This window comes from Paralichthys olivaceus, chromosome 15 (genome assembly GCF_024713975.1).
Source record: "Paralichthys olivaceus isolate ysfri-2021 chromosome 15, ASM2471397v2, whole genome shotgun sequence".
NCBI classification, from domain to species: Eukaryota; Metazoa; Chordata; class Actinopteri; order Pleuronectiformes; family Paralichthyidae; genus Paralichthys; species Paralichthys olivaceus.
The window spans coordinates 23,443,133-23,469,423 of NC_091107.1; the positions used below are offsets into that span (position 1 = coordinate 23,443,133).

A 26,291-nucleotide genomic window follows, 5' to 3' on the forward strand; every position below is an offset into this window, starting at 1 on the left:
TATTTGGGACCAGGCGGCAGTTTGGGACAGTTTAATTTCTTTCTCACAAAATCTATCTGGGCAATAGTTGTACGTCTTCTGCACATGTTGTGGCAGAGGAAACGATTTAGCCAACCAGCACTTGCGGCAAACTCCCCATCTCTGCTGTCACTCATGGTGGCATACATTTGTTTTGCCATCGCCCTGATCATTTTGCGGGACACACTTGCTGATAACCCATTCCCGCATGTTTATCTCAAGCTCCTCGCTAGCCTTCTTCCTACCTCCACCAGGCAGCATGACCCTTTTGCTGTCCTCCTCGGACAGACGCTGAGGCTCAGTTTTATTTTTTCGCCAATCTCTCACTCTTTTGGGGTCGAGTTTTCCTTTCCATATTTTACCACAGAAAGTTTGAATTTCAAGTTGTACTTTTTTTTTTTTTGCTGCACCGGAGCCATGGCGATCATCAGAAAGCAAGCACAATACGTGAAAAAGGCGAAGAAGAAAAACGTGCAGTGTCAGTGTTCACGTCTTCTTTGATTTTTAAAAAAATTAATTAGACCCAGCATTTATTTGGAACCAGTGGTTATTTATCTTAGGAGAGTAGTCTGCACCGGCAGCAACCTCCTTTTACAGGAATGTTGGGAGCAAAAGATTTTTTAGTTTTGGGTGGAAAGGAAACACCAAAGCACAAGATGTAGGATTAAACAAAATTAACATCAGTTTTACTGTTTCAATATCAGAGATACCACCATGGAATTTGTGTTACCATCCATAGACACCAGTCTGCAGCAAAAGTTGAAAGACAAAGACAAAGGTACTTAAGTGCGAAATAGTACAAAACTATATAGAGCAATATCGGAATAAGCTATTCATTTTCACAGATGCTTCAAAGTAGCCAGAAAAAGGGCGTACAGGTTCTGCTTTTTTCATTCCACAGTTAGACATAGCCATTAAAGTCAGTTTATACAGCAAAACTACTGGGGATTCTTTTTGCATTGCACTGGGCAAAGGAAGGAAGCCAGGCCGTGAGATATCATTGCATCTGACAGCTTGTCAGCAATTGCCAGAATAAGTTCACTGAAATCATCATCCAGACAGGATATTACCAATGAAATGTTTCACATGATCCTCAAATGATATCAGAGAAAATGCAATACCTACCTTTTATGGGTTCCAGCTCACGTGGGAGTGGAAGTTAATGACAAGGCAGACATATTGGCATAACAGTCAATATGTCTGTAAATGAACAACAATCGATATACAGGTACCATTAAGTGAAGCAGAAATGAAAAAAGAATCATGAATGAATACAGTCACAGACAATGGCAAAAATACTGGGATTTGTACAGAACTCGTAGGCACTGGTGAGAGGAGCAGAGGAGAGAAAATCATTACCCTTCTAAGAATTGGTCATACAGGATTAAATGATACACTTCATAAAATAGGAAAGCACCAAACTGGACTCTGTGAACAATGCAAACAACCAGAAACTTTCACTCATGTATTGATAGAATGTAGCAAATATAATGATAATATAATGAACAAAGAAGGGAATTAATGTTAGGATCAAAAGATGAAAAGCAAAATATCACATGAAAGAATTTGTAGTGATAGACATGAAAAACATACAAAATCTTCTAAACAACTATTTAAGAGAAACAGGATTTAAGGAAATAATTCAATTTTAGGGACTTTTTGTTTTTATTCGTTTTTTTATTAGTTTGTTTACTGCCACTCTACTGATCCACACTCCAGTCCAGAAGGTGGCGGTAATGCAATGCCTACAAGCTGGTTTGCCAACCGCCAATAAACACTACAAGAAGAAGAAGACCTCCACAGGTTTGCAGGCAGACTCTCTTGGAGCTAAATTCAGTGGAAGTAGCTACTGTCTGTGCGCCTTCATCTATGCTAACATCCTAAAATCCGGTTTCCGGTTCCTTCAGTTTACCTACGGCAGAAACGGCGCTCACACTGAACTGTCTCTAATCCTCACAGCTGGTCCAATCACAGAGCCCGCACCAGGCTGAAAACTAGTCATCATGGAGACAACAGTTGATAAGCTCGAGGCGATGGTGAGCTAAGTAAAAATAACTCTCTTATTCGGCCATGTTATAGCTGAACTTGATTGGATCCTTGTTAATTGATGATGAAAGAGAAAAGCAGCTGCTCTTCAGCGTAGAGTTACTTTTACAGGACATGTCATGGCAGTCATATGCTCTTCTCTGGTATCAATACACACCTCAAACACCACAGAGCCATTCAGCAGGCCCATGTTGCTTAAAGACAACACACCAGTTGTTCCAACCTACTAATGTAGCGTCATAACAACAACAGTAGTTCTGCATGTGGATCGATGACTCTGTATGAGGTCAGAGATTAGTTGCCATTGACAGAAACCTCGAATATCTTAATCACCTGTACTCCTCGTTGGAACCAGAAGCGAGCTGCTTTAGATAGTCCCTAATTGCGTAGTGTATGTGCTGGTTTGTGAAGAGAGGAGCAGGTACAAACATTCTAAACCTCAGGTTCACTCCAGATTATGCAACAGTATTTCACTGGCTGTATCTGAGATTTATACGAGTGATTCTAAGTAGAGTTTTAGTATGTAAACTAGAAAATGTAAAGTACACTTTAAGCAGATGTATTTTTTTATTTTAGAGTTCTTTTGATGCACTGTTCTTTTACATGTAATGCACAAAGAAAATGGAAGAGTAACTCACAGCTGGACAATTTAAAATATAATATGGGTAGTGGTAAAACGGCTCCAAACAATACAAGATGTGCATAGAATAAGAAGTAAATTGCATGTCTGTTTGCTGAAGGGGTTGGATGTAATTATGTTTGCGTCAGCAAAATGTTCACTTAAATCTTGCACAGCACTGTAGAATGAACCTAAAGCTAGACAAGGTCCACTGTCTGTCCAATGCCCCACTACATTGTACCACTCGTGACCCTGCCAGAGAACCATTGAAATGGTCAGTGGTTAAAAGCACAGGAAAAGTTTCCAGCTTTTGGCAGGTGCTCTGACTTTGTTGCACTACTGTATCAGACAGCTAGCAGTGCAATAGTATTGTCAAAGCATCTGAAAACAGCAGTGACCAGCTGCACCAACTCCATGGTATGATCTGACAGGGTGTGCACTTCCTGACTCCGCTTGCTCTCTTTGTGGCGCTGACAAACACACTCCACCACACGCGCTCAAACAGTCATTGTCAGCGGACACATCTGTAAACTTGCACTGGGTAAAAACAACTCAATTTGTAAACCTAGGCAATGTATGGAGAGCCAGAGAAGATGATGGGGCGCGCTCAGTTTTGCTCGATTCAGTTGGCAGTGTGCAGACCAAACAGAATTTGTAAAGTAACATTTCTGTCCCAAGCTTTTTTATCCATATGAATACTTGATCACTATATCTGATTTCCACTTTACTAGTAAAAAGTCCAACACTACCTTTTGAGCATATTGAAGCATGTAATGCTGAATGTCTTTGCAGTTCCTGAAATCAGAGGCTGACCTGGAATACATTGAGAAACGGCTGAAGCTGGACTTTATCAACAGAACTGCAGAGAATGGATGTTCGGCTGAGGTAACAATTAAATGGCCACCACTGATACTAACAGTCTGAAGGAAATTAAATAGCAATTTAGTTTGGAAGCAATATATTGATTATTCATGGACAATATTTATTGACCAGTATTTTGACTTTCATTGATATAGTCATAGAAACTGGCTTGTTAGTATCATAAAAGGAGAACTAAAAGTGCATAACCATGCAAAATGAATCATGCTAATTCCTTTTTACATATTAAATAACCTTTTATCATTTTTCGGGTGTATATTTATATTCTGATTGTCTTCACTGCCATCACTATCAATTTTGGTTTTGCTGTATTTTCCACCATCTCTAAATTTCAGATCACACAGACTTTTTTTTCACCACAGCGCTGTTAAATAAAATCAGCTGAGGCTGGATTCTATACAATCAGTCTGTTGTTTGATCCTGTTCCTGCAGGAGAACCCGGCATTGATGCTGGAGAACCTGAGGGCCCTTAAGGCCAAACACACAGCGTTGTGCTTTCAGGTGAAGGAGATCACAGTTGCACAGAAAGAATCCATGGACTCCATCAAAAGCAACCTTGGCAATGTCATGAAGCTGATCCAACATTTCCAACAGACCACAGATGTGAAGGTACCCACACAAACAGCACACTCACTGTTCAAACAAAAACCTGATGTACATAAAATAGGTGAAAGACTGTTCCAGTTGGGAAAATGTGTCAAAATGATCACAGGTTACATGTTGCGATATTGGTGAAACATCCCTTGGGAGCCAAATATTGCACAACTCCCGCCATATCCCTTGCTTACAATATTTAGCAAAACTATGTTTAGCTTACTGCAGTAAATATCAATTAAATGCAAGTCACAATCTTGTGTTAACATTTTTTAACACAGCTTGGGACACAGTTTTTAGACTGAAATTGAGCTTGGTGAGAAGAGGGGGTGAGGGTCTCAGCTATGTAGCTTCTGATAGAATAGGGAAAAATTTCAATCTGTACATTGTCTGTCTTTCTGTAATTCAAACCCACTGAACCCCAAGCAGTTCCTGTGCATTAGTTTTTACTCACCATGGGCTATTTTTCATTCTAATTTAAAGGTCTCAATCTCGAAATACCCAACTATTTCAAATTTTTAGAACTAAAAAGCAACCCTTTTCAACTATACTATACATTATGTATTCAAAAAACTATATATATACAAAAACACACACTATATTGCCAAAAGTATTGGGTCACCTGCCTTGACTCGCAAATGAATTAAAGTGACATCCCATTCTTAATCCATAGGGTTTAATATGACGTCGGTCCACCCTTTGCAGTTATAACAGCTTCAACTCTTCTCGGAAGGCTTTTCCACAAGGTTTAGAAGTGTGTTTATGGGAATTTTTGACCATTCTTCCAGAAGCGTATTTGTGAGGTCACACACTGATGTTAGACAAGAAAGCCTGGCTCTCAGTCTCTGCTCTAATTAATCCCAAAGGTGTTCTATCGGGTTGAGGTCAGCACTCTGTGCAGGCCAGTCAAGTTCATCCACACCAAACTCTCCTATCCATGTCTTTATGGACCTTGGAACAGGAAGGGGCCATCCCCAAACTGTTCCCACAAAGTTGCCAAAAGTATTCACTCACCCATCCAAATATAGTGCACTATATTGCCAAAAGTATCAATATCCAAGTGTTCAGTTTGAGGATGGCCCCTTCCTGTGACAACATGACCAGTGCACAAAGCAAGGACCATAAAGACACGGATGAGAGAGTTTAGTTGTGCTTCCTCAATGGACAGATTGTTGTCCCTGAAATTGAACTGACTTGCAGTTATACTGTGACAATTAAGAGTTCCCTTAATTTTTTGAGCAATAGGCCTGGGCCGATAATCAATAAATCAATTAATCGCACGATAAATTAAAATTAACTCGATAATTTTTCAGGCCTCGATATATCGCCATGTGCATGCGTGTTTGTTTTCCTCGTCTCTCGCCTCCAAGCAGGCTGGATGACAAGAGGGTTCACTCTGTGCTCTGTCTTAGCACCTGGGGGCGTTTGTTGCGGAATGAACGGAGTGAACCCTCTTGTCAGTCATCCAGTCTCTTTGTCTCTGTGGGGGGAGGCGGGGCCACTAGCATTAGCTACACATGGTACACCTACAGCCCCAGTGTGGGAATATTTCGGCTCCAAACCGAATGAGCAAGGTGAGCCCATCAACACGGACGAGCCAGTTCAAAAGTGGTGGCAACAAAAAAAGGCAGCACAACAAACTTGCATGCCCATCTAAAGCATAACCACCCGACCCAGTTTCACAGCTGGGGAAACAAAGTGCACCTCGAGATGCAGAGCCTTCGTTCCGACAGTCAACACTCACTGAGGTGTTCGGTCGACAAAGTAAATATAAACGGAACAGCGCAAAATGGTGTGTGCTCATTGAAAGTGAAGTTCGCTACATCGCAAAAGGTAAAAAACACTGAGAAATAAAAGTTTATTGTCTTTGAAATGGTGTGCATTATTGTGATATATTATCATGTTGACAACAATATTGTTTATTCGGCAATAATTTTTATGACAATATATCATCCCGCAAAATTTTTTATCGTCCCAGGCCTAGTGATCAACTGAATTGTAGATATCTATAATGAGAAAACACACAGACATGAATGACAAAAGTAGTTTGAATCTCAACATCTCAATCTCAACAATTGTTTTGACAAGTTACAATGATGTTATATATTTCTTATATCCAATTTCAGTCACAGTAAAGGTACGACTAGTCAAAATTGTTTTTCGATGGTCAAACGTGGTTACATGAGCTAGCCACAAGAAATGTAAAACATGACATTTCCTGTTACAGCAACACGGCGCTATGACTTTAATTGAATATTATCATATGCTAAGAATGTGACTCCATACCAAGGAAATAATCCTATGCCCCATTTTTTTACTTATTTATATGCCAATGAAAAGACTCCAGGGTGGTAAATGTAGCCATGTCTTGTCGCAATAATCTTACCACCACATTGCCAATGTAGAGACACTGACAAACCTGATCCTTGCTGGAGGAATGCAAAATCAGTAGCCCTAGTGATAATGGAATGGGAGTGCACATCAATAATGCCACCATACTTATATACATACATAAATCTCATATATGTTAGTGACAATATAATAAGACACACTGAACCCCTTAGGCCACACCATCCAGGGCTTTTGTATTGATACCATGGTTTATGTCTGGTTTCCATTGTCCTTTAATAGTGACACAGATTCACTCTGCACGGCACTTTCGTAGAGCTTGGCATACACTGTTGAAGGAGGGAGCCATTTTCCCCCTTGATCCTGCTTAAGTCCAATGCAGCTGTAGGGTCGAGGGCAGCACCCTTGTTGTCTTCCTCAATGTCTTGTAGGTATCTTTGTGCTATTTACTAGCTTACTGTTAAGCTGTCTCTCGTGCCGGTGTTTCAGATGGTTCTGGAACTGCAGTGGCTGATGTGGATCCAAGTGACTGTCTCAGCAACCTTCGCTGCTGTCTGTGTAGTCAGTAGCACTTAGGACGGGTCTGTCCACTGCTTGGACTGCCAACTTCGTTTTTAACAGTCTTTGGATCTTGAGCAGCTGAACCATCAACAAATAACTCAGAGTCAACATTTTGCAATGGGTTGTCAGTCAAGTCTGGGGGTACATGTGTCTTGTACAGTCAGTTACGTGGTTCTCCACAGAACACCTTATAATAGTTAATTGTATAAATATAGTAGTTTTCTGTTGTGTTTGTTGTATAATCTTTGAATTCCCAAATGTTGTTTTTTCCACTTGAATGGAATTTAATTATTTGAAGGGTAGGATTTAAGAAATTGTCCACTTCCACACGTGTTTTTGAGCTTTACTTCACACAATATAATTATCACCCTGAAATAATTTTTTCCATATTATATTACTGTGGTAAACTCTTCAGATGAATTCATCAGTTCACTGCCAAGATTCTACTAAACCTTGGTTAAAAAAAACTGTTAGGGTTACCATCCAAACAATTAGGTCTAACCTGATTTTATCATTAGACAAAAACTCCCTTCCCTTACCTTAAATGGATTCCCTAAAATATAATCTTTTACAAATGTAATGATACATTTTCAGATTCTCACCTTTTTGTGTTCTTTGTATCGCATGGTGAGTCAGTCCAGTATCAGGTCTTAGGTCCTCCGTCTCTACCCTAGGGGAGGATGAGGCTGAAGAGTTTTTCTTCCAGGATGCGCAGTCACCTTGAACTCTAAGTCTAGTCCCGTGGACATAGTGGAGCTGTGCATGGCTCCCTGGTGTCTGCAAAGGACTTGGTGGCGCTGTGGCCGGGCTGTGCGCCTTCTCCCTGCTGTGGAGCTTTCCGTGGTCTCTGGGTCAGAAGGCTGTTTATATTTATTTATCGCAAGTCATATCTTCATTGCAATATTAAATGATGTTATCACATATCACATGTTTAGTCAGTAGTAGTTTGGGACCCTTATTATACACGTATTATAGAATAGAATAAAATACCTTTATTATCATCACACAGCTGAAATTTAGTACAACTCCTGATTGGCAGGCAAAGTTTAACAACAAGTATGAATATAAAAAATAGAATAATAAATAATCTGTCAATTGGAAAATAGTCTGTATATTGCACTACATTTGTATAGTGTAAGCTTTGCCTTTATAAAACCTGTATTCTACTCAAATTCATGTAATAGTGATTTTATTGCCACCCCAAAATTATGACAGGTTCCATCCATGACACCAAAGGAGCCGTATGTTTTTTTCTGTTTGAAGAAATGGTCACCATTTACTTAAATCAAATAGGATTTGGCTGCAACGCTGTTAACCCCTGAAACTCCAAAAGTGTTTTTCGAACCTTCCCAGTCTGCCACAGCCATCGTTAACCCCAGGAGGAATCCTGCCTTTTCACTGGACTTCAGAATAGTTTTTACTGCCCTGCACAGGCAGGAAGAAGTTGTTTGGTCTCTGTGTATATATTACTTGGGTGCACATGAGTAGGCCTGGGATGATAACAAATTTTGCTGGACGATATATTGTCATACGAATTATTGCCGATAAATGATATTATTGTCAACACTGTTAGAAATTTTCCTGTAAAAAAACAGTAAAGAACTGGCAGCTGGGTTGCCATTATGTTACCGTAAAATTAACATCTTTTTACTGTTACTGAAAGTTACAGCTTTGTACTGTAAATGAAAAAATCAGTATGGACTGTAAAAAAACAGTAAAGAACTGGCAGCTGGGTTGCCATTATGTTACTGTAAAATTAACATCTTTTTACTGTCGCGTACTTTACAGTTTTGTACTGTTAATGAAAAATACAGTATGAATTGGTTTTTAAAATTACTTTCACAGTATTTTACAATTAAATGACTATTTTAATAAACTATTTCAAAGAAATAAATTAAGAAATGAATAGTTATATGATTGCATACAATTAAAGGCACTTTTGTTAAGGAAGACATGTTAATAGATGTCACTGTCACAAAATCTCTGTTTGAAACACGGCTACAAGCAGATGGTGAACCATAATAAGATAAACCTATTGATTTTTCAATCCTGTGATGTGCAATGTTAGAGAAAAACCTTCACAGCTTCTTACTGCACTTTACTTTTTATTTGAATGTAAAGTTGACATGCAAAACCTTCACATGCAGAACAATTGCATGTTAAATGAATGATTGTTGCATTAAAAAAAAGGTTTGGCAAAACAGTTCAAATTAAAAAAAAAAAAAAAAAAAATCAGTATAATGAACATCACTATACAGTACATGTTACAAAACTGCAGAGACTGTTAGTGTGGAAGTCCAAGAACATTGGCAGGAGAGTTACGACTCACTCAAAGACACCAGGTTTCTCAATCCAGCCTAGGTAGCCGAGTGTGTGGTGTGTGTGTGCCTGAGAGAGAAAGAGAGAGAGAGAGATCAGCTCCAAAATAACTTATAATGCATACAAAATTAACATACAACATGCATACAAAATTAACATTATTGCCCCTCATTCCCTCCTATCATACTGACATTCCAACGTGAAACATCCAAGCAGTTCATGTGTAGTTTCAGAAACAGAACACAACAACACAGAAAGAATGGCAGAACAAATACAAAGTTTAAGAAAAAGAGGTGTCATGAGTAAAAGAATGACTGAGAAAATAATAAGTATTAGAGAGAGAGAGAGAAGAAAAGAGGAGCTCAGACAGGGAGAGAGATGAAGGAAAAGAGAGAGAGAGAGAGAGAATTAGAAGATTGAGACAATCAGTTGTCTTGACAAATAGATCAATGGGATTGAGTAATCTCACCATCTCAAATGAAGTCCCACTCAAATCTATGAGTCTCCTTAGCAGAGTGGACACACGTGGGTTCACTGTGGTTCTCTTTCTGGTTGTAACTTTGCCTGTTTTCTTGGATACGACTCTGCCTCATCCAGTCTTGGTGCCTCTCTCAGGGTTTATTCCAATGAAACGCCTGAAAAATTATAGTGTTTATTCAATGTGTAAAAATCAAGTTGTTGACACCATGTTTCACACTTGCTTTTAATTAATTAATAAACTGATTAATTGTGTCCTGTGATGAGCACACAAGTATGCTACTTACTATGATCAGTAGGGCAGCAGTAAAGTCATCTACTGCATCTGCAATATCACAGAAATGTGTCAAAAATCAATCTAAATACAAATGAACAGTCCCTTGCACAACACAAGGTGGAGAAACAGTCACGGTTACAGCAAAAAAAATATTCTTCAGTACTTAATTTATGATCCAATAAATATCTTGAAAATAATATTGCCTTTATTTGAATCTGCACTGGGACACACAATAATTAGCATGCACTGTAGTCTTACATAATATTAGTCTGATTCAACTGTTGAAGTGACTTAAACGGTAAAATGTTTACACAAGACAATCATAAAGTTTCATCAATTCACTGGCAAAATCCAGGTGTCAACACACATTAACTTAGTAGAAATTAAAATATGCTCCTTGTGTTGTTTGATTAATTATCTTTGGAAATTTAGCTAGCTGGTAAATCCTTCTATAGCATGATGTGCACATGCAGTAATCATCAACGCACACAAAACAAATACAATCAAATAAAACAATGATATAAATATATAATATAAAACAATCAAATAAAATTGCTATACTCACCAAATAATTAGTTAGATGGGGATGGATCAAGAATGGCAGATACGTAGCTTCATATTTGCAGCTCAGGTAATGCTCTTCCCAGAATGCCAAAAATACTGCATGATATTGTTAGTTAAGATACTTTTATGGTAAAGTGCTGTATTTTAGGAATACATTACAGTTCTGTTAAAAAAAACTGAATGGACTGTAATTTAACAGATTTTCTTTAATATTAACAGTAAAGCACTGCATTTAAAAAAAAAGCCTTAATACTGTTGAAATCCTGCAGTAAATTTACAGCAATTCGTTACAGTGAACATGATAATATATCATAATAATGTGCACCCTTTCAAAGACAATAAACTTTTATTTCTCAGTGTTTTTTACCTTTTGCGATGTAGCGAACTTCACTTTCAATGAGCACACACCATTTTGCGCTGTTCCGTTTATATTTACTTTGTCGACCGAACACCTCAGTGAGTGTTGACTGTCGGAACTAAGGCTCTGCATCTCGAGGTGCACTTTGTTTCCCCAGCTGAGAAACTGGGTCGGGTGGTTATGCTTTAGATGGGCATGCAAGTTTGTTGTGCTGCCTTTTTTTGTTGCCACCACTTTTGAACTGGCTCGTCCGTGTTGATGGGCTCACCTTGCTCATTCGGTTTGGAGCCGAAATATTCCCACACCGGGGCTGTAGCGTTTGACTTTGCAATCATCTTTTTTCCTCGCGTTGCTCCGCACAACGCTCACTCACTGCACTCTCTGTGTTTGTAGCATGTGTAGCTAATGCTAGCGGCCCCGCCTCCCCCCACAGAGACAAAGAGACTGGATGACTGAAAAGAGGGTTCACTCCGTTCATTCCGCAACAAACGCCCCCAGGTGCTAAGACAGAGCACAGAGTGAACCCTCTTGCCATTCAGCCTGCTTGGAGGCGAGAGACGAGGAAAACCAACACGCATGTACATGACAATATATCCGCCGGAAAAATTATCGAGTTAATTTTAATTTATCGTGCGATTAAGTGATTTATTGATTATCGGCCCAGGCCTACACATGAGTACACATGCACACTTACACACACACATTAGACTGCAACTGTTACTGATGACTCTGTCCCAATGTACTGCAGGTACTGACGGTGTCGGAGGAAGAGTCGGCAGAGATCCTGGCTTCAGCTTTCAGTCAGACCACTACAGAAGTAAGTATGGAAAAGTAATTATTATTGCACCTTTGACAATGGATTTTGTACTTCTAGAAAGGACTTTGTAGATGTAGAAAATAGTCACACTTGTTCATGATGTCAGTGTCATGTATTAGGAGACAAGATTTTTTTGGTTATACCTCCGCAAATTTGTTATTAGAGGTTAACATATAACAAATTAAGAAACTCCTGCTGTCACATTGTTTGCTAGTCGCTACAGCAGATATGGTGCAAAAACATTCACACACCTGTGACAAAGACTGAATTCATGGACACAATTTACACATCCGCAAATCAATATGTCAATGAGAGTTCTACACAGGGTTGAATCAATTATTTTTTTCTCTTTCTTTTCCAGCAGAAGTTCTGCGTGCCTTCACTTTTTATCCAAAATTCTCAGTGAAAATGGAGCAAAACTGAGAACCACATTTAAAATTAATTAAAAAAAATATAAAAAAGCGTTTCTTTGAGTTTTGACAGTGGTTGGCAAACCAGCTTCTCCTGAAATTATCCAAACAGAGTTTCTCCTTCCAGCCCCCTGGTAAAATGTATGTAGAATGTCCAAGTAAGCTCATGTGAGAATACAGCAGTCACAAGAATTCACAGCGAGCAAGTGGCCATAACATCCCAACACATGACAGATGCAAGACTGGAAAATAAATCCAAAAAGAATATGCAAATGGAGAGCTGTTGGTGATATGCTGCAAATAAAAACAGGTGAGATACACACTCACCGGCCACTTTTTTTATGTACACCTGTTCAATTGCTTGTTAACACAAATAGCTAAGCAGCCAATCATATCGCAGCGACTCAATGCATTTAAGAATCTAGACGTGGTGAAGACGACTTGCTGAAGTTCAAACCGAGCATCAGAATGGGGAAGAAAGGGGATTTAAGTTACCTTGAACGTGGCATGGTTGTTGGTGCCAGACGGGCTGGTCTGAGTATTTCAAAATCTGCTGGGATTTTCACACACAACCATCTCTAGGGTTTACAGAGAATAGTCAGAAAAAGAGAAAATATCCAGTGAACGACAGCTGTGACGAAACTGCCTTGTTGATGTCAGAGGAGAATGGGCAGTGTGGTTCGAGATGATAGAAAGGCAACAGTAACTCAAATAACCACTCGTTACAACCAAGGTATGCAGAATACCATCTCTGAACACACAACACGTGAATCCTTGAAGCAGATGGGCTACAGCAGCAGAAGACCACACCGGGTGCCACTCCTGTCAGCTAACAGGAAACTGAGGCTACAATTCGCACAGGCTCACCAAAATTGGACAATAGAAGATTGGAAAAACGTTGCCTGGTCTGATGAGTCTCGATTTCAGCTGCGACATTCAGATAGTAGGGTCAGAATTTGGCATTAACAACATGAAAGCATGGATCCCTCCTGCCTTGTGTCAACGGTTCAGGCTGGTGGTAGTGGTGTAATGGTGTGGGGGATATTTCTTGGCACACTTTGGGCCCCTTAGTACCAATTGAGCATTGTTTAAATGCCATGGGCTATCTGAGTATTGTTGCTGACCATGTCCATCCCTTTATGACCACAGTGTACCCATTTTCTGATGGCTACTTCCAGCAGGATAATGCACCATGACACAAAGCTCATATCATGAATCTTGAACATCACAATGAGTTCCCTATAATCCAATGGCCTCCACAGTCACCAGATCTCAATCCAATAGAGCACCTTTGGGATGTGGGGGAATGGGAAATTCGCATCATGGATGTGCAGCCAACAAATCTGCAGCAACTGTGTGATGCTATCATGTCAATATGGACCAATTTTTTGTGATTTTGTGATATCTAGTGTTGAAGTTGCATGTTGCAGCTGAACACTCATCTCACCCTCCTCTTCCAAACATGAAAAATAACCTCTGGTAGCCTTTAGTTGTCAGAAAAACCCAAAAGGTGTTTAGTTTGTCCAGTCTGGACTAATGTAAAAAACATGGCGGCCTTCATAGAGAGTGTCCCCTCGATTTTAATATAAAGTATTTGAATATAAAGGGCCTTTTCTGGGGTAAAGAAAAATACGATTCATATGATTTAGATGAAAAAAACATGAGGATTATTCTACATTAAATTACTGCCAATAGTTCCCTTTCACCAAAATCTTACACACTGGACCTTTAAGGCAGTTCTGAAGGCAAAAGGTGGTCCAACCTAGTACTAGCAAGGTGTATCTAATAAAGTGGCCGGTGAGTGTATATTGAAAGCTTCCAACACTTAATTAGAGGAATTGCATACAGGGCTACAGACTGTGACCATTTAGTCACATTCTGCAACTTTTTGGGAGACTGTGACCCAAATTTTATAACTAGTAGCACCACGAGGACTGTGTGTGCACGCTGGGAGCGAGGACACACAAACCCAACTCAGAAAATGTTGGAACAGTATGGAAAATGCAAATAAAAAGACAGCAGTGATTTCTAAATTTAATTTGACCTGTATTTCATTGCAGAGACAGTATGAATACGTAGTTACATCCACAAATGCCAGTTAAAACTTGACTGTGCTATAGGAACCCTTATGTTAACCGTGTCCAGAAGCACCGTTGACTTCTCTGGACACAAAGGCTTCTGGGATGAACCATAACACAGTGGAAACGTGTATTGTGGTCAGAGAAGTCAGTCTTTCTGTTATTTTCTGAAAGAAATGGATGCCATGTGCTCCGTACCAAAAATGAAAAGTATCATCCAGACCGCCCAACTATGCATATTTCAACAAGACAATGCAAAACCACATCCTGCAGACATTACAAAGGCATGGCTGCGGAAGAAGAAGGTGGAGGTGCTGGACTGGCCTATGTGCAGCCCGACGTGTCCCCAATAGAGAACGTGTGGCACATTTTGAAACAGAGACCCCGTGCTGTTGCACACCTTAAAACTTATTTGCAGGAAGAATGGGACAAAATGACACCTGAAACGCTTCATCACTTGGCGTCTTGAGTCCCTTGATGTCTTTTAAGTGTTGTGAAAAGGAATGGCAACATTACAAAGTGTTCAATGCTTTACTGTCCCAATTTGTTTTGAAATATGTTGCAAATTCTTGATGTCAACATCAAATATTGTAATACAGATCAAAGGTAATTTACAAATCACTGTTGACACTTTTAATTTGTATGCAACATACCGTCCCAACTTTTTCTGATTTGGGGTTGTAAATCATAACCATCCCATCCTGTTTACTGAGCTGGTACAGAGCTAGAGAATCCATTTTATTTTTTGTTTCAGTTGTGTGTGGTTTATTTTAATGATGGTGTATTTATTTAGGATATTCTAATACATTTCATTCTAATACAAATGTCAGAATGAATATTGTTAAGAATTGAAAAGTTCATTGCTCTTTGAAATGCTGTACTTGCAGGATTATGCATAATATTGTTTTTCAGTGGTATGAAATTGTTTCAAAATGATGACGAAACTGTCATTTATTACAATCATTTCTGGGACATCGGATATTGTCCAACACAGGCCTTCCTTAATATTTTTAACAATGCATCAAGTTCGAGGTTACCCTGCACAGTTTACAGCTTTAGTTCTCTGAGAATATATTTCATTCCAATCAAGATTGGTGTTGTAGACTGAAATATGCCTAACTGAATTGATATTGAATCAAATTAGAAATCAAAATGAATTGAGACCTTGTGAATCGTAATCAAATCGATTTGGGAAATATGTCGATACCCAGCCCTAATCAGCATTACTTAAAGTAAATGTGTAGAATAGCCAATTTCAGAATAATTGATGACAGGATTCTCAGCACAGAAGAGGATTAAATCTGATGTCAGAGGGTCCAGCATGTGGACACAGTGGAGGACCTCATTAGAATAAGTCTTGAGGGGACTAGCTTGGAGGAGGTTGATGACAAGGAGACTGTACAGAGGAGGTTCAGTCAGGGCAAAGAGCTAGAAGGTCCAACCACAAGGGGGGTGCCAGGCCCGAGTGGTCCTCAGGGGGATGTGCTCTAAAGGGAGGGGAAGGAGAGGCTTTCTGTGAGAGGAAGTTACTGTTTATCCGTTTTGTTGTGGTTGTTATTTTGTAGACTTTCTATTTATTACCAAAACATTTATCAGTTAAGAGGGGAAAACATGTTAATGTGTTGAGTTGGTGGTATGCCTAATTTTTTCCTGGTGCCCATAAAAGTTTCAGTATGGAGCACCAATGAAACAAGTCATCTGATTACAGCACCAAAATGATTAAAAACAAGGTACAGAAGTTTCTAACCTCCTATGAGGGCCCCTGCTGGATGACTTGGTCTACAGGATTGAAGAGAGCCCAGGGCCAAGGCCAAAGTAGTCCATCAAGCCCTATTTCTCCAGGACCCCACTGGACAACAGATGTTTTTTCAACAAAACTGACCTGGGCACCTATAGAGGAAAAATGGACACCCCATCAGACACAGAGGATCTAACTGTGGGGCCCCAATTCTTCGTCACCTCCACCGGACAGCAGTCTGGTCCATGACAGACTCCCTCGGTCATAGCTGGATAAGGCTGGGATTCAGCATCCATTTAGGGGAGCAGCAGGTGGCCCCCCTCTGAACTCTACACCTCTCCAGAGGCCCCAGCAGAGCACCGGACAGGTTTGGTGACTGGGTTAGTTACTGAACTTTGCAGAGTTCTAACCTGAGTCAGGGTGTATATAATATAATATCTATAATATATAATATATATTATATGTATATATATATTTTAGACCAAAACATGTGCACCAAGTTGGCTGGGACTGGCAACATCTATTACAAGCATCTCTGACATTGGGGTAAACTGACAGTCTGTGGTTAGTGTTATAAATTCTGTGTATGAGTTTGCATTAAATCCGCCCAATGGTGGGCACAGAGAGGAGTTGTGGACTAGCTCAAGAATCTTGTCCCATTGGCCATCTTCTATGTTGAATAAAAGATCTTGTTCTCATGCTTTAGAGTTTTAGAGGGAAAGACTGGAAAAATAGTCTATGGCACTGCAAATATGGGAAATATTGCCTCTCTGTTTGGGATCCACTGTAAAATGAATGTAATTTAACATTTTTGGAGGGAGATTCAGAAAATGGGGATACTGATTCTGAACAAAATGTCTAATTTGAAAAAAACAAAGAAGTGGGATGTTGGTAGCTGAAATTTAGTGCCAACGTTTAAAAGTGGAGTCAATTGTAGAAGGCTTGAAATTGTGGTAATACAGGGGCTGAAGTAGAGGGGCCTTGCAGGCCAACTAGATTTTGAAAGACTGAGTGACTATTGGACTAGTGCTGACATCAGTGGCAGACGACGGGAGGTGAGAGCATAGCCGTGACTCTAGTGAGATCTGAGTGGAGGAATGCTCCATTTGGACCCAGGCAGGCTGTAAAATCGTAAAATCGTCCATCCAGTATAAGAGTTTTTGAATATTAGCTGCCAATAATACTGCAGAAAATTGGGGAGGGCAAGGCCCCCCCAGACGTTAAAGGAGAAGTTTTTTTTTCAACCTAGTCCTTATTTCCAGCATATGGTATGCAGATCTACTCACCCATAAAGGTTTGGAGTAACTTGGAGTACCTCGGACGCTTTTAGATCCACACACGATCGACGAATATCCATACAACGCAAGTGATTGGGGCATCCACAATACAGCCTCTAAATAACGCATTATCTGCCGCGAAACTCTTTATTTACCATGAATCGCCAGCACTAATCCCCTGTGAGTCCAAGTTGTTTTGTTTACATCCTGGGCTTTCACTGGGGTGACGTCACCGAGGCGCACAGCCGCAGCACAGCTGACAATCAGGTGTGTTTGTTTGCACAGAGTTTGCTGCTGCTAGTTTTGCGCAACATGGAGGGATCAAAAGGGAGGAAGAATAGGGCTTGGGCTTACCACAGCGGCCGGGAAGCAAAAAGGAGAGGGGACCACAAACCAACCACCCGTGACACTGCAAACCAACTCAAAAAGGGAATCATGAAGAAAAAAACATGCCATGTGTGCATAAAATTTAATAGTCAAAAGAAACAACAATGGTCACTTATTAAAAAACATTCATCCACACACATGCATACACTCAGGACCAATGATAGAAAATAAAATAAAGAAAGAAAAACAAGTAATCCACAAATAAACTACAAAACAACAGAAATACAAAACAAAATAAATCCTACAATTTATGAAAATGAAATATTACCAACAGCTAACTGTAGGTCACTTGCACAATCAATCAAATTGTAGTTGTATAGCCCATGTAGAAGCCAAATATTGGTTACATTGTAATTTTGTGGTATGGTCATTGGGTGGCGGCACTGTGGTTCACAGAGCTCAGGTATAAGGGTAGGTGACTGTGTTGTCGTTTGGTGTTTTGATCTGGAAGGGCAAAACGATTTTTGAATGCTGTGACTCTAAAACGTGTTTCTATGCTGTTTGCTGTCAGAAATTTTGGTGGAAGAGGACTTTAAGTACGAAGCAAATCAGAGGACAAATGAAGGACTGCTGAGTGAGCATGCGCACATCATACAGTTACGCGTATCAAACTAGTGAACATCGGTTGAATATCGGGCTGCAGCTACTGATTATTTCATCAATAGAATATTCTACCGATTATTTCATTGATTAAACTCATAATCTGATAAGAAATACATTTGCCCTATTAAAGAGTAAAACTATATGTACAAAAGAACAAAACAATAAAGACAAGACTCTTGAAATGAAGATGTAATTGGTTTCCTTTTAAAAAGTTTAGTGCGTAAATTGCCAATACAATATTATTCTTTCAAACATAAACCATTTCCTGCCTTTAAGGTGCCATATTACATTCTGGGTTTCTAAAGTAAACTTTTTGTGAAATACAAAAGCAAATTACAAAAAAATTATGCTACATTGAACTATATTTAAAGGTCCAGTGTGTAAGATTTAGGTGATAGGGAATTATTCGCAGAAATGTAATGTAGAGTTATTCTCATGATGTTTTCACTAATTAATTTCATCTAAATTGTATGATTTATTGTTTTCTTTACCCTTGAAAAGGCCCTTTATATTTAAATGCTTAAAAATTATTTACATCGAGGGGACCCTCTCTACGGAGGCTGCCATGTTTTTTTTTCATTAGTCCAGACTGAACAAACTAAACACCTTTTCAGTTTTTATGAAAGCTGAAGCTACCACAGGTTCTTTTTCATGATTGGAAGGAGAGGGCGAGGAGAGGGGTATTCAGCCGCAACATGCAATTTCAACACTAGATATAACAAAATTCTACACACTGTAATATATAAACATTGTTTTTAGTATGTGTAACTTAACTTTCAGTACTACAAGTTTCAGCTCACTACAGTTTAGGTATAACATCTACTTTAGTGTCTTCTGGCATTGTAGCATTTGAAGGAGGACATCTCTAGGATGAGGTATACATGGTGTGTGTACTGTTCTCCCTCAGCCTGCTCCCTGTGGGCCTATATTGGGATCAACAGTCAGCTAAACTCTTAACCATACTAAGTCCTCCAAGGAACAGTCAAAAGTCTTTAATATGGCAAAAGGTGTGAAACTGTAAAACACAAACAATATGGTGCAATATCATAATTAAGCAAGGTAAGTTATAAACAAATTCAAGTTGTTAATTTAAACTAAATTCTTCCTATGCCTTAGGATAATGTAAGTATAGACTAGAGTAATATAACATTTCAAATGATTATTCCTGTCAATCATTAAACCACAGTAATAATAGTCTATACTTAAACAAAAAGGAACAAGCAAAGAGGTGAGAGTGAACTGAAATAAGCTGCTGTACCTTCAAACACCTGTGAATATTAACTGAAAATTACTGTGTATATTTTTGCTAAAAAGGAACATACTTTGTACAAATAATTATTTAACTCAATCATAGACTACTCAAATACAACAAAACGTACAGATGGTGCTATCTAAAAGAAGGTACACAAAGGGATGGCAGTGGATTCAAAATTGACAACCTACAATACTAGGTTTCACCACCAGAGGGGATTTATTTCTCTGCAGTTGCATAAGTGTGCTTGCTGTCTGGGTGTAAGTGTGTGCGTAGGATTTAAAGGAGAATCTAGTGGTTGAAATTAAGAAAAATGAGGATGTCAACATGCTTGGAACTGAGGCTTATTATGTGCTTAGATGCAATGATTCCTTCTGCAGAAAACAGTTGCTCTGAGCAGGGACTCTGCCAGCTTTGCCAGCGTTGGATAGCATGCTGCATTTGTTTTCCACCATGACAGCTGATTCTCCTTAGACAGGGTATGCTCTCCGAAATACAATTCAGATTCCTAGTATATTGTCTGACCAGGTATATTGTCTGACCAGATAGTCACCTTGGATGGTGTCAGTCTGGCTTCCAGCTCCACTGTGAGGAACCTTGGAGTGTTGTTCGACCAAGGCATGTCATTTGACCCCCATATTAAACTAGTGTCTAGGACGGCTTTCTTCCATCTGCGCAATATTAACAAAATTAGAAACATCCTGTCTAAGCAGGATGCTGAAAAACTAGTCCACGCGTTTGTAACCTCTAGATTAGATTACTGTAACTCTATTAGCAGGATGCTCCATGAAGACTGTGAAAAGTCTCCAGTTGGTCCAAAATGCTGCAGCACGAGTGCTGACAGGAACTAGAAGGAGAGATCATATCACTCCTGCCTAAGCTTCCTTACATTTGCTCCCTGTAAAATTTAGAATAGAATTCAAGATCCTGCTCCTCACTTTTAAAGCCCTCAACAATCACGCCCCCTCATATATCAAAGAGCTGATACCACCTTATTATCCAAGTAGATCACTTCGTTCCCAAAACACAGGCTCTCTAGTGGTTCCAAGAGTCTGTAAGAGTAGAGCAGGAGGTAGAACATTTAGCTATCAGGCTCCTCTCCTATGGAACCAGCTCCCACTCTAGGTTCGGGAGGCAGACACTGTCCCAGCATTTAAAGTAAAACTAAAAACCTTCCTCTTTGACAAAGCCTATAGTTAGTTCTGGATCAGGTGAGTCCTGAACCATCCCTTAGTTGTGCTGCTATAGGTTTAGACTGCTGGGGGAACTCCCATCATGCACTGAGCACTTCTTCACTTCCCTCTGTCTCTCTGCCCCCCACACCTGTTTATTTATTTATTTATTAGTTTTAACATGTCATCATGTCAAAGTGTCACTTTGTCCTCCCATACTCCCTCTGGCTCTTCTTTCTATCTCGTTTCAGATAACTCTGGCACCGGGACTGCAGGACAACAACGACTACCATGCACATTGTTAGCATTAATTAAAATAACTCAGTAATTCATTAATATATCTAATCCTGCCCTGATAGTGATTGGTGCCCAATTGTTCCCGGTCTCTCTCTCTCCACCTCATCTCTCTCTTCTCTCCCCCGCTTTCCACCCATCTCTCCTTTCCTCCCCCCTTACTTTTCTTTCCTCACCCCAACTGGTCGAGGCAGATGACCGCCCACATTGAGCCTGGTTCTGCCAGAGGTTTCTCCCTGTTAATGAGGGAGTTTTTCTTCTCCACAGTCACCTGTGCTTGCTCATTGTGGGAACTGTTGGGTTTCTCCATGTTAATATTGTTTTAAGGTCTTGACCTTTAAATGTAAAGTGACTTGAGATAATGTAAATTATGAATTGGCGCTATTTAAATAAAATTGAATTGAAAATTGAATTGAATTGTCAAGGAACGATGTTGCACCCTTGACGTGCATTACTCTGCTGTCTTCTGTTGTGCTGGAGGCTCCATTTTCACTTTCAATGGGCATCGCTTATTTTTTGGACAAGTCTTGTACTGTGTTTTGGACCTTGAATGCTTCATCAGCAGGCAAGAACTTATGTTTTTGAAACCTGGTGTTGAAAGCAGCAGCACAACAGGACTGTGTTTACATATTTAGGTTGAAACACAAATAGTCCTTGCCATCTCCCTGTGATCTGTTCTGCCACATGAGCCTGGAATTACCTTACTGGTGCTGTCTCAAAAGCGGAACTCTCTATGGACTTCTTAAGACTTTGCACTAGCTGTGGAAGTGCAGGGAATGAGATTTTTTGTACCCACTTACAACACAAAAGGCACAAGGGCTTGGCTTAGCTCCTCAATCTGGGTCCACGGGTCTGGCTTGAGATCCAGGTAGTGCTGGTACAAATGGTACTTCTTGAACCAGCATGTGTTGCAGTAAACTGATTTACAGCTGCTTATCCTTACACTTAGTGCATGTCAGCCCATTCCCTTTACAGTGTTCAAAAAGGCATCTTGCAGCAGACACACACTTTGAGATAGGCTGGTGGACCCTCACATTGCACTGATGCCCATTCATGCTTATTTGCCAAACTCTTCATCACTGCTACGACATCAGCCCCGTCGTCATGGACAACCATACGTGTGCACACATAGCCATCAAAGGGGGCTTGAGCCCCTGCCCTTTTTCTTGTTTGAGAGAAAGAGCCCTTTTTCTGGGGTGCTTTTTTAAAATAAAGTAATATTATACTATTGTGTATACAGTGTATTGTACACTGTTTGTTCACCGCTTCCTTGTCAACAAATTTACTGATTAAATAAAGAAAGCAAAATCAGGACAGGAGATTGGATTAGTTTCTTCCCTCACTCCATGTGTCTCCTGCACAGTGGTGAGCACTAGAGCTGTGGACATTTCTTGATTCTTGGATGCATCCCAATGCAGAGACAGAACATAATCGATTCATGTTATTTTAGTGATGTCTCACTGTTGAATAATTAAAACACTGCTGCTCTAGGAAAGACGCTCATTAAAGATCCGTTCTTCCTGTGTCAGAGTATCTGTCAGAACCGCTGTTCTTGGCCGCACCTCTGCAGAGTCGTCAGAGGAAGATGGCATACACCTGTAGAGAGGAGAAAAACAAGGGAAGGGGGGAAAACAATGGGGGGCACAGAGGAGATGTGACACAGAGTTTATGACACGCAAGTTTAAACGTGCAACGCAACAGGGTTAAGATAGATAGACAGATAGATAAATAGATAGATGAACTTTATTGATCCCAGTTGGGAAATTGTTGTGTCACAGCAGCAGGTCAAGGACATTCACAAAGAGTATGAACACAAAGAGACAACATGCAAAATTGCAGTATTTGTTTTGACATGACTAAAATAATAAATATGACTATTAAGAAATAAATGCTGTGTTTTAACTTCATTGTTGCAGAATAAGCAATGCCCCGTTTATCCAGAAACATAAATATGAATTCATCAGGGTTTCATCAAGATCAGTTCTAAGTGTGAGTGAATAGAAAAACAACAGAGGAGCAGAGTCACTTGTTGACCAGTGCAGAGTAATGCTCCTCAGTTCAGTGGCACTGCTGAGGGGGGCTAGGGGGTTCCTCTTTGATACAGTAAGGGTGTAGTAGCCGTTCGTCAAAAATAAAAGTTTCAAATCAAACCTTTAAATTACAAAAAATCAAAGGGCCACTGTTGCACCATGGGTGGTGTACGCGGATGGGAAAAACAAATGTCCAAACAAGTATCCAATTTCAGTAGAAAACTGTGGTTTATTTGACCAGAAGAGCGAGTAAACATTAACAAAGACAAATTCTCCGTGCCTCTCCCGCTCCAGTAAAAACCATATGCCTATCACGGTGCATCCTGGTCCATTACCGTGATCCTAGATATAATCTAACGTGACCTCTAACGTGCACAAATGAAACAAAACACAAATAATAAACACCAAAAAACACCTAGTCTAAACAAATAATAGAACAAAATACTAACAGAAACCTAATCACAATGGAATCAAATAAATTGCTTCAGAGTAATCAAATCTAAATACTTACTAAACTAAACAACACTAAATAATAACAATAAACAAATAGCTCCAACAAAGGGCTATAATCAGAGTTTGTCCTTTTAAGGCCTAAGGTGCAACATGCAAGTCTAAACTGAATGAATGTCAATCGTTGTTTAGAGCATTGACCACTGTCATATACTTACTGTTGTAATCTGATTTTTAAATTTTAATTATTTTGTAAATTACAGCACACTTGTAATGACAGTAGTGTATAATACTTACCACTTTCTAAATAAAGAGAGAGTTCATATATGACTGATTTTATTAACTAATATTAACTGATGAAAAAGCAGCCATGTGCAGTAATATAGGAAATTGTGGATGTGATACATTGAGATACATCAATATGCATCGTTGTTTCCTTTGCTGTTGTCTGCTCTTGTGATAAATCTAGTGAATACCAAAGAAGAACATTGTCTCTGCCTGAACTGTTGAGTGTTAACAATTGTAGGTGTGAGGGTAATACAATATTTTGTTGAGTCACAGATGTTCTTCTATATTCAACTTTTGGCCTTTTTTATAAAATAATTATGAGAAGTGCCCTTTTCTCACTTGAGTCCCTGCCCCCCAAAATGTGCACATCCCTGTGGACAAGAGCTCTGATTCTTTTTTCTGATGAAATTTCAAATTTGGCAATAACCTTCTCAAGCAACTTTCCAGCTATGTGTCTCTTCAAGGGGCATCATTGTCAGGCTGTGTGACACCATTTCCCAACCCTCTCGAAGAGGTGAACGTAACCCAGAGATACACCTGTGTTTCAACAACTGACATCCAAATTTCAGTTGTGAGTGTAAAAATGTGAGTTTCCTTAAAGGTGTTTTTCAACTTGCTTTTGATTACTAAATACCTTTTTCCCATAATTTCCATGAAGTAGGTTCTTTAAGGAAGTGTGTACATTCAATTGAAAGTCAAAATCATCCTTTGAAAGCCTTCACCCTCTACCATAGACAGTGGGCATCATATTCAAAAAGATGTCGGTGAACTTGTGAACTTCTTGCTCAACTGAACATGAGGCAGCAGTCCGCATGAAGCTTACCATACAAAGCTCTGATTTACTGAAAAAGAAGTGCTCTGATTACTATTTTTAGGGCCCGAACAGTGCAACTGCTCCGGTTATTCTTACTTCCTTTTTTCATTCTAATAACGATTTACATATTTTGAAATTTACTTGTCAAATGGTGTTCATGCATGGGTGTTTTATTACGTTTCATCAAAATGCATGAAGATTGTTGGGCATATGTATTATGCCCTGACGTGCAAAAATGTCAAGAGGACCCATATTCCGAATCCAACAGGATGTCAGCGATTTTGGATTAAGTGGTAATTTTTGGTGATTCACAAACATCCTCCTAGGGAACTTATAAGATCAACTTCAAATTTGGTCAGTGCAATTCAAACACCTTGATGATGACGAGTTCTACTATTCATGAATTTTTGTCAGAGGACCTGTCCATGTTGTGGTGTCAAATTTAAATGTATCCCTGTGAGACAGGAAGTTGTAAGAGTACCAAACTTGACATTCTTGGTAAGAGTCCTGGCCTGAGTCATTGCCATAGTCATAGCACTTACAACTGGCAAAAAAGAATGATGAATGAATTTTTGGGGGCTAAACATACTCGAAAAGTGAAGAAACTCATTGGAACATCGATTTTCATCCATATTGGATGACATTTACATCCAATACGGGTTAGAAGTGTATTTCTTTATAGTTGTAAAAATGGCTCAATAGTGCCTCTTAATAATGTGTGCAAACAAACATCCTGGACAATAAAATGCTGTGCTAATCGTATGATTTCCTTCAACATCATGCTCGTGGCCATGTCGCCATGAAACAGGAAGTTCTACCTATTTTACTATACATTGTCCAAACCAACTTAACATGTTTGATTACCTGGTATGACCACATTTACATGCAAAGATTCAACATAGTCATAGCACCACCAACAGCGAAGTAGGTTAGGCTGGATAGCTCCCTGGCCTGAATTTGGTGATGGGGGTATGTTGAGGTGAAGGGGTGGGGAGAGCACCTTAACCTGCACCAGAGGATCAATCAGTGCAGGTAAGAGCTGTTAGCTGATTGATTCTCAGGTTTAAAAGGAAAATCACAGAGAGACACACAAGGTCGGACACGGACGCTGGACAGACACATGACCGAAGCTGAGATCATGCTGAGGGTTATTTATGTTTTTCTTTTGATTAATAAAGATGCTTAAACCCGAATGGTTTGTCTCTGGCTGCTGTGGTGTGAGCCCCATGGCATGGTCAACTGCCACAAGGAGATACCAGGAGAATGGCAGTTAGACAAGGAGAGCTGGATAGGGCCGTAAAAGGGCATCAACCCAGCAGCAGGTCCGGTATCTGCTCCTTTGTGCAAAGAGGAACAGGAGGAGGACTGCCAGAGCCCTACAAATTGACTTCCAGCAGGCTACAGGTGTGCATGTTTCTGACCAAACTATCAGAAAAAGACTCCATAAAGATGGCATGAAGGTCCAACCTCCTCTCTTGGGACCTGTGCTAACAGCCCAGCACCATACAGCTCAAACACTTTGGCAGGTCCGCCACTGGCACCACGTTCTCTTCACAGATGAGAGCTGGTTCACACTGAGCACATGTGACAGGCGTGAAAGAGTCTGGAGAAGCTGTGGTG

The 26,291-nt window shown here is 39.8% G+C and overlaps 1 protein-coding gene and 1 long non-coding RNA gene across 3 annotated transcripts; one reads left to right on the forward strand and one right to left on the reverse strand.

Moving 5' to 3' along the window:
- The first annotated feature begins 1,794 nt into the window (after positions 1–1,794).
- ska2 (spindle and kinetochore associated complex subunit 2) lies at positions 1,795–14,326 on the forward strand. Of its 2 annotated transcripts, none has more exons than XM_020106629.2 (5): positions 1,795–2,054; positions 3,476–3,568; positions 3,995–4,171; positions 11,810–11,878; positions 12,240–14,326. In XM_020106629.2, exons 1-5 carry the CDS (start codon positions 2,022–2,024, stop codon positions 12,282–12,284), a joined length of 417 nt encoding a protein of 138 aa, XP_019962188.1. In that variant the 5' UTR covers positions 1,795–2,021; the 3' UTR covers positions 12,285–14,326. The 2 variants fall into 2 exon arrangements, with proteins under 2 accessions (XP_019962188.1, XP_019962191.1); XM_020106632.2 differs by having other exon boundaries at positions 1,796–2,054; positions 12,243–12,624.
- On the reverse strand, positions 9,159–10,909 carry LOC138413826 (uncharacterized). Its single transcript, XR_011246227.1, has 4 exons — positions 10,705–10,909; positions 10,150–10,187; positions 9,855–10,020; positions 9,159–9,454 (listed from the first exon to the last, which is right to left on the reverse strand). It is a non-coding gene; the product is annotated as an uncharacterized lncRNA (long non-coding RNA).
- Positions 14,327–26,291: the final 11,965 nt, after the last annotated feature.

Excerpts from the sequence above, each read along its gene's own strand:
- ska2 (XM_020106629.2), top strand. The coding sequence starts at position 2,022 with ATGGAGACAACAGTTGATAAGCTCGAGGCGATG. Across the intron at positions 2,055-3,475 it reads TTGATAAGCTCGAGGCGATG|TTCCTGAAATCAGAGGCTGA; the intron begins GTGAGCTAAGTA and ends ATGTCTTTGCAG. Across the intron at positions 3,569-3,994 it reads AGAATGGATGTTCGGCTGAG|GAGAACCCGGCATTGATGCT; the intron begins GTAACAATTAAA and ends CTGTTCCTGCAG.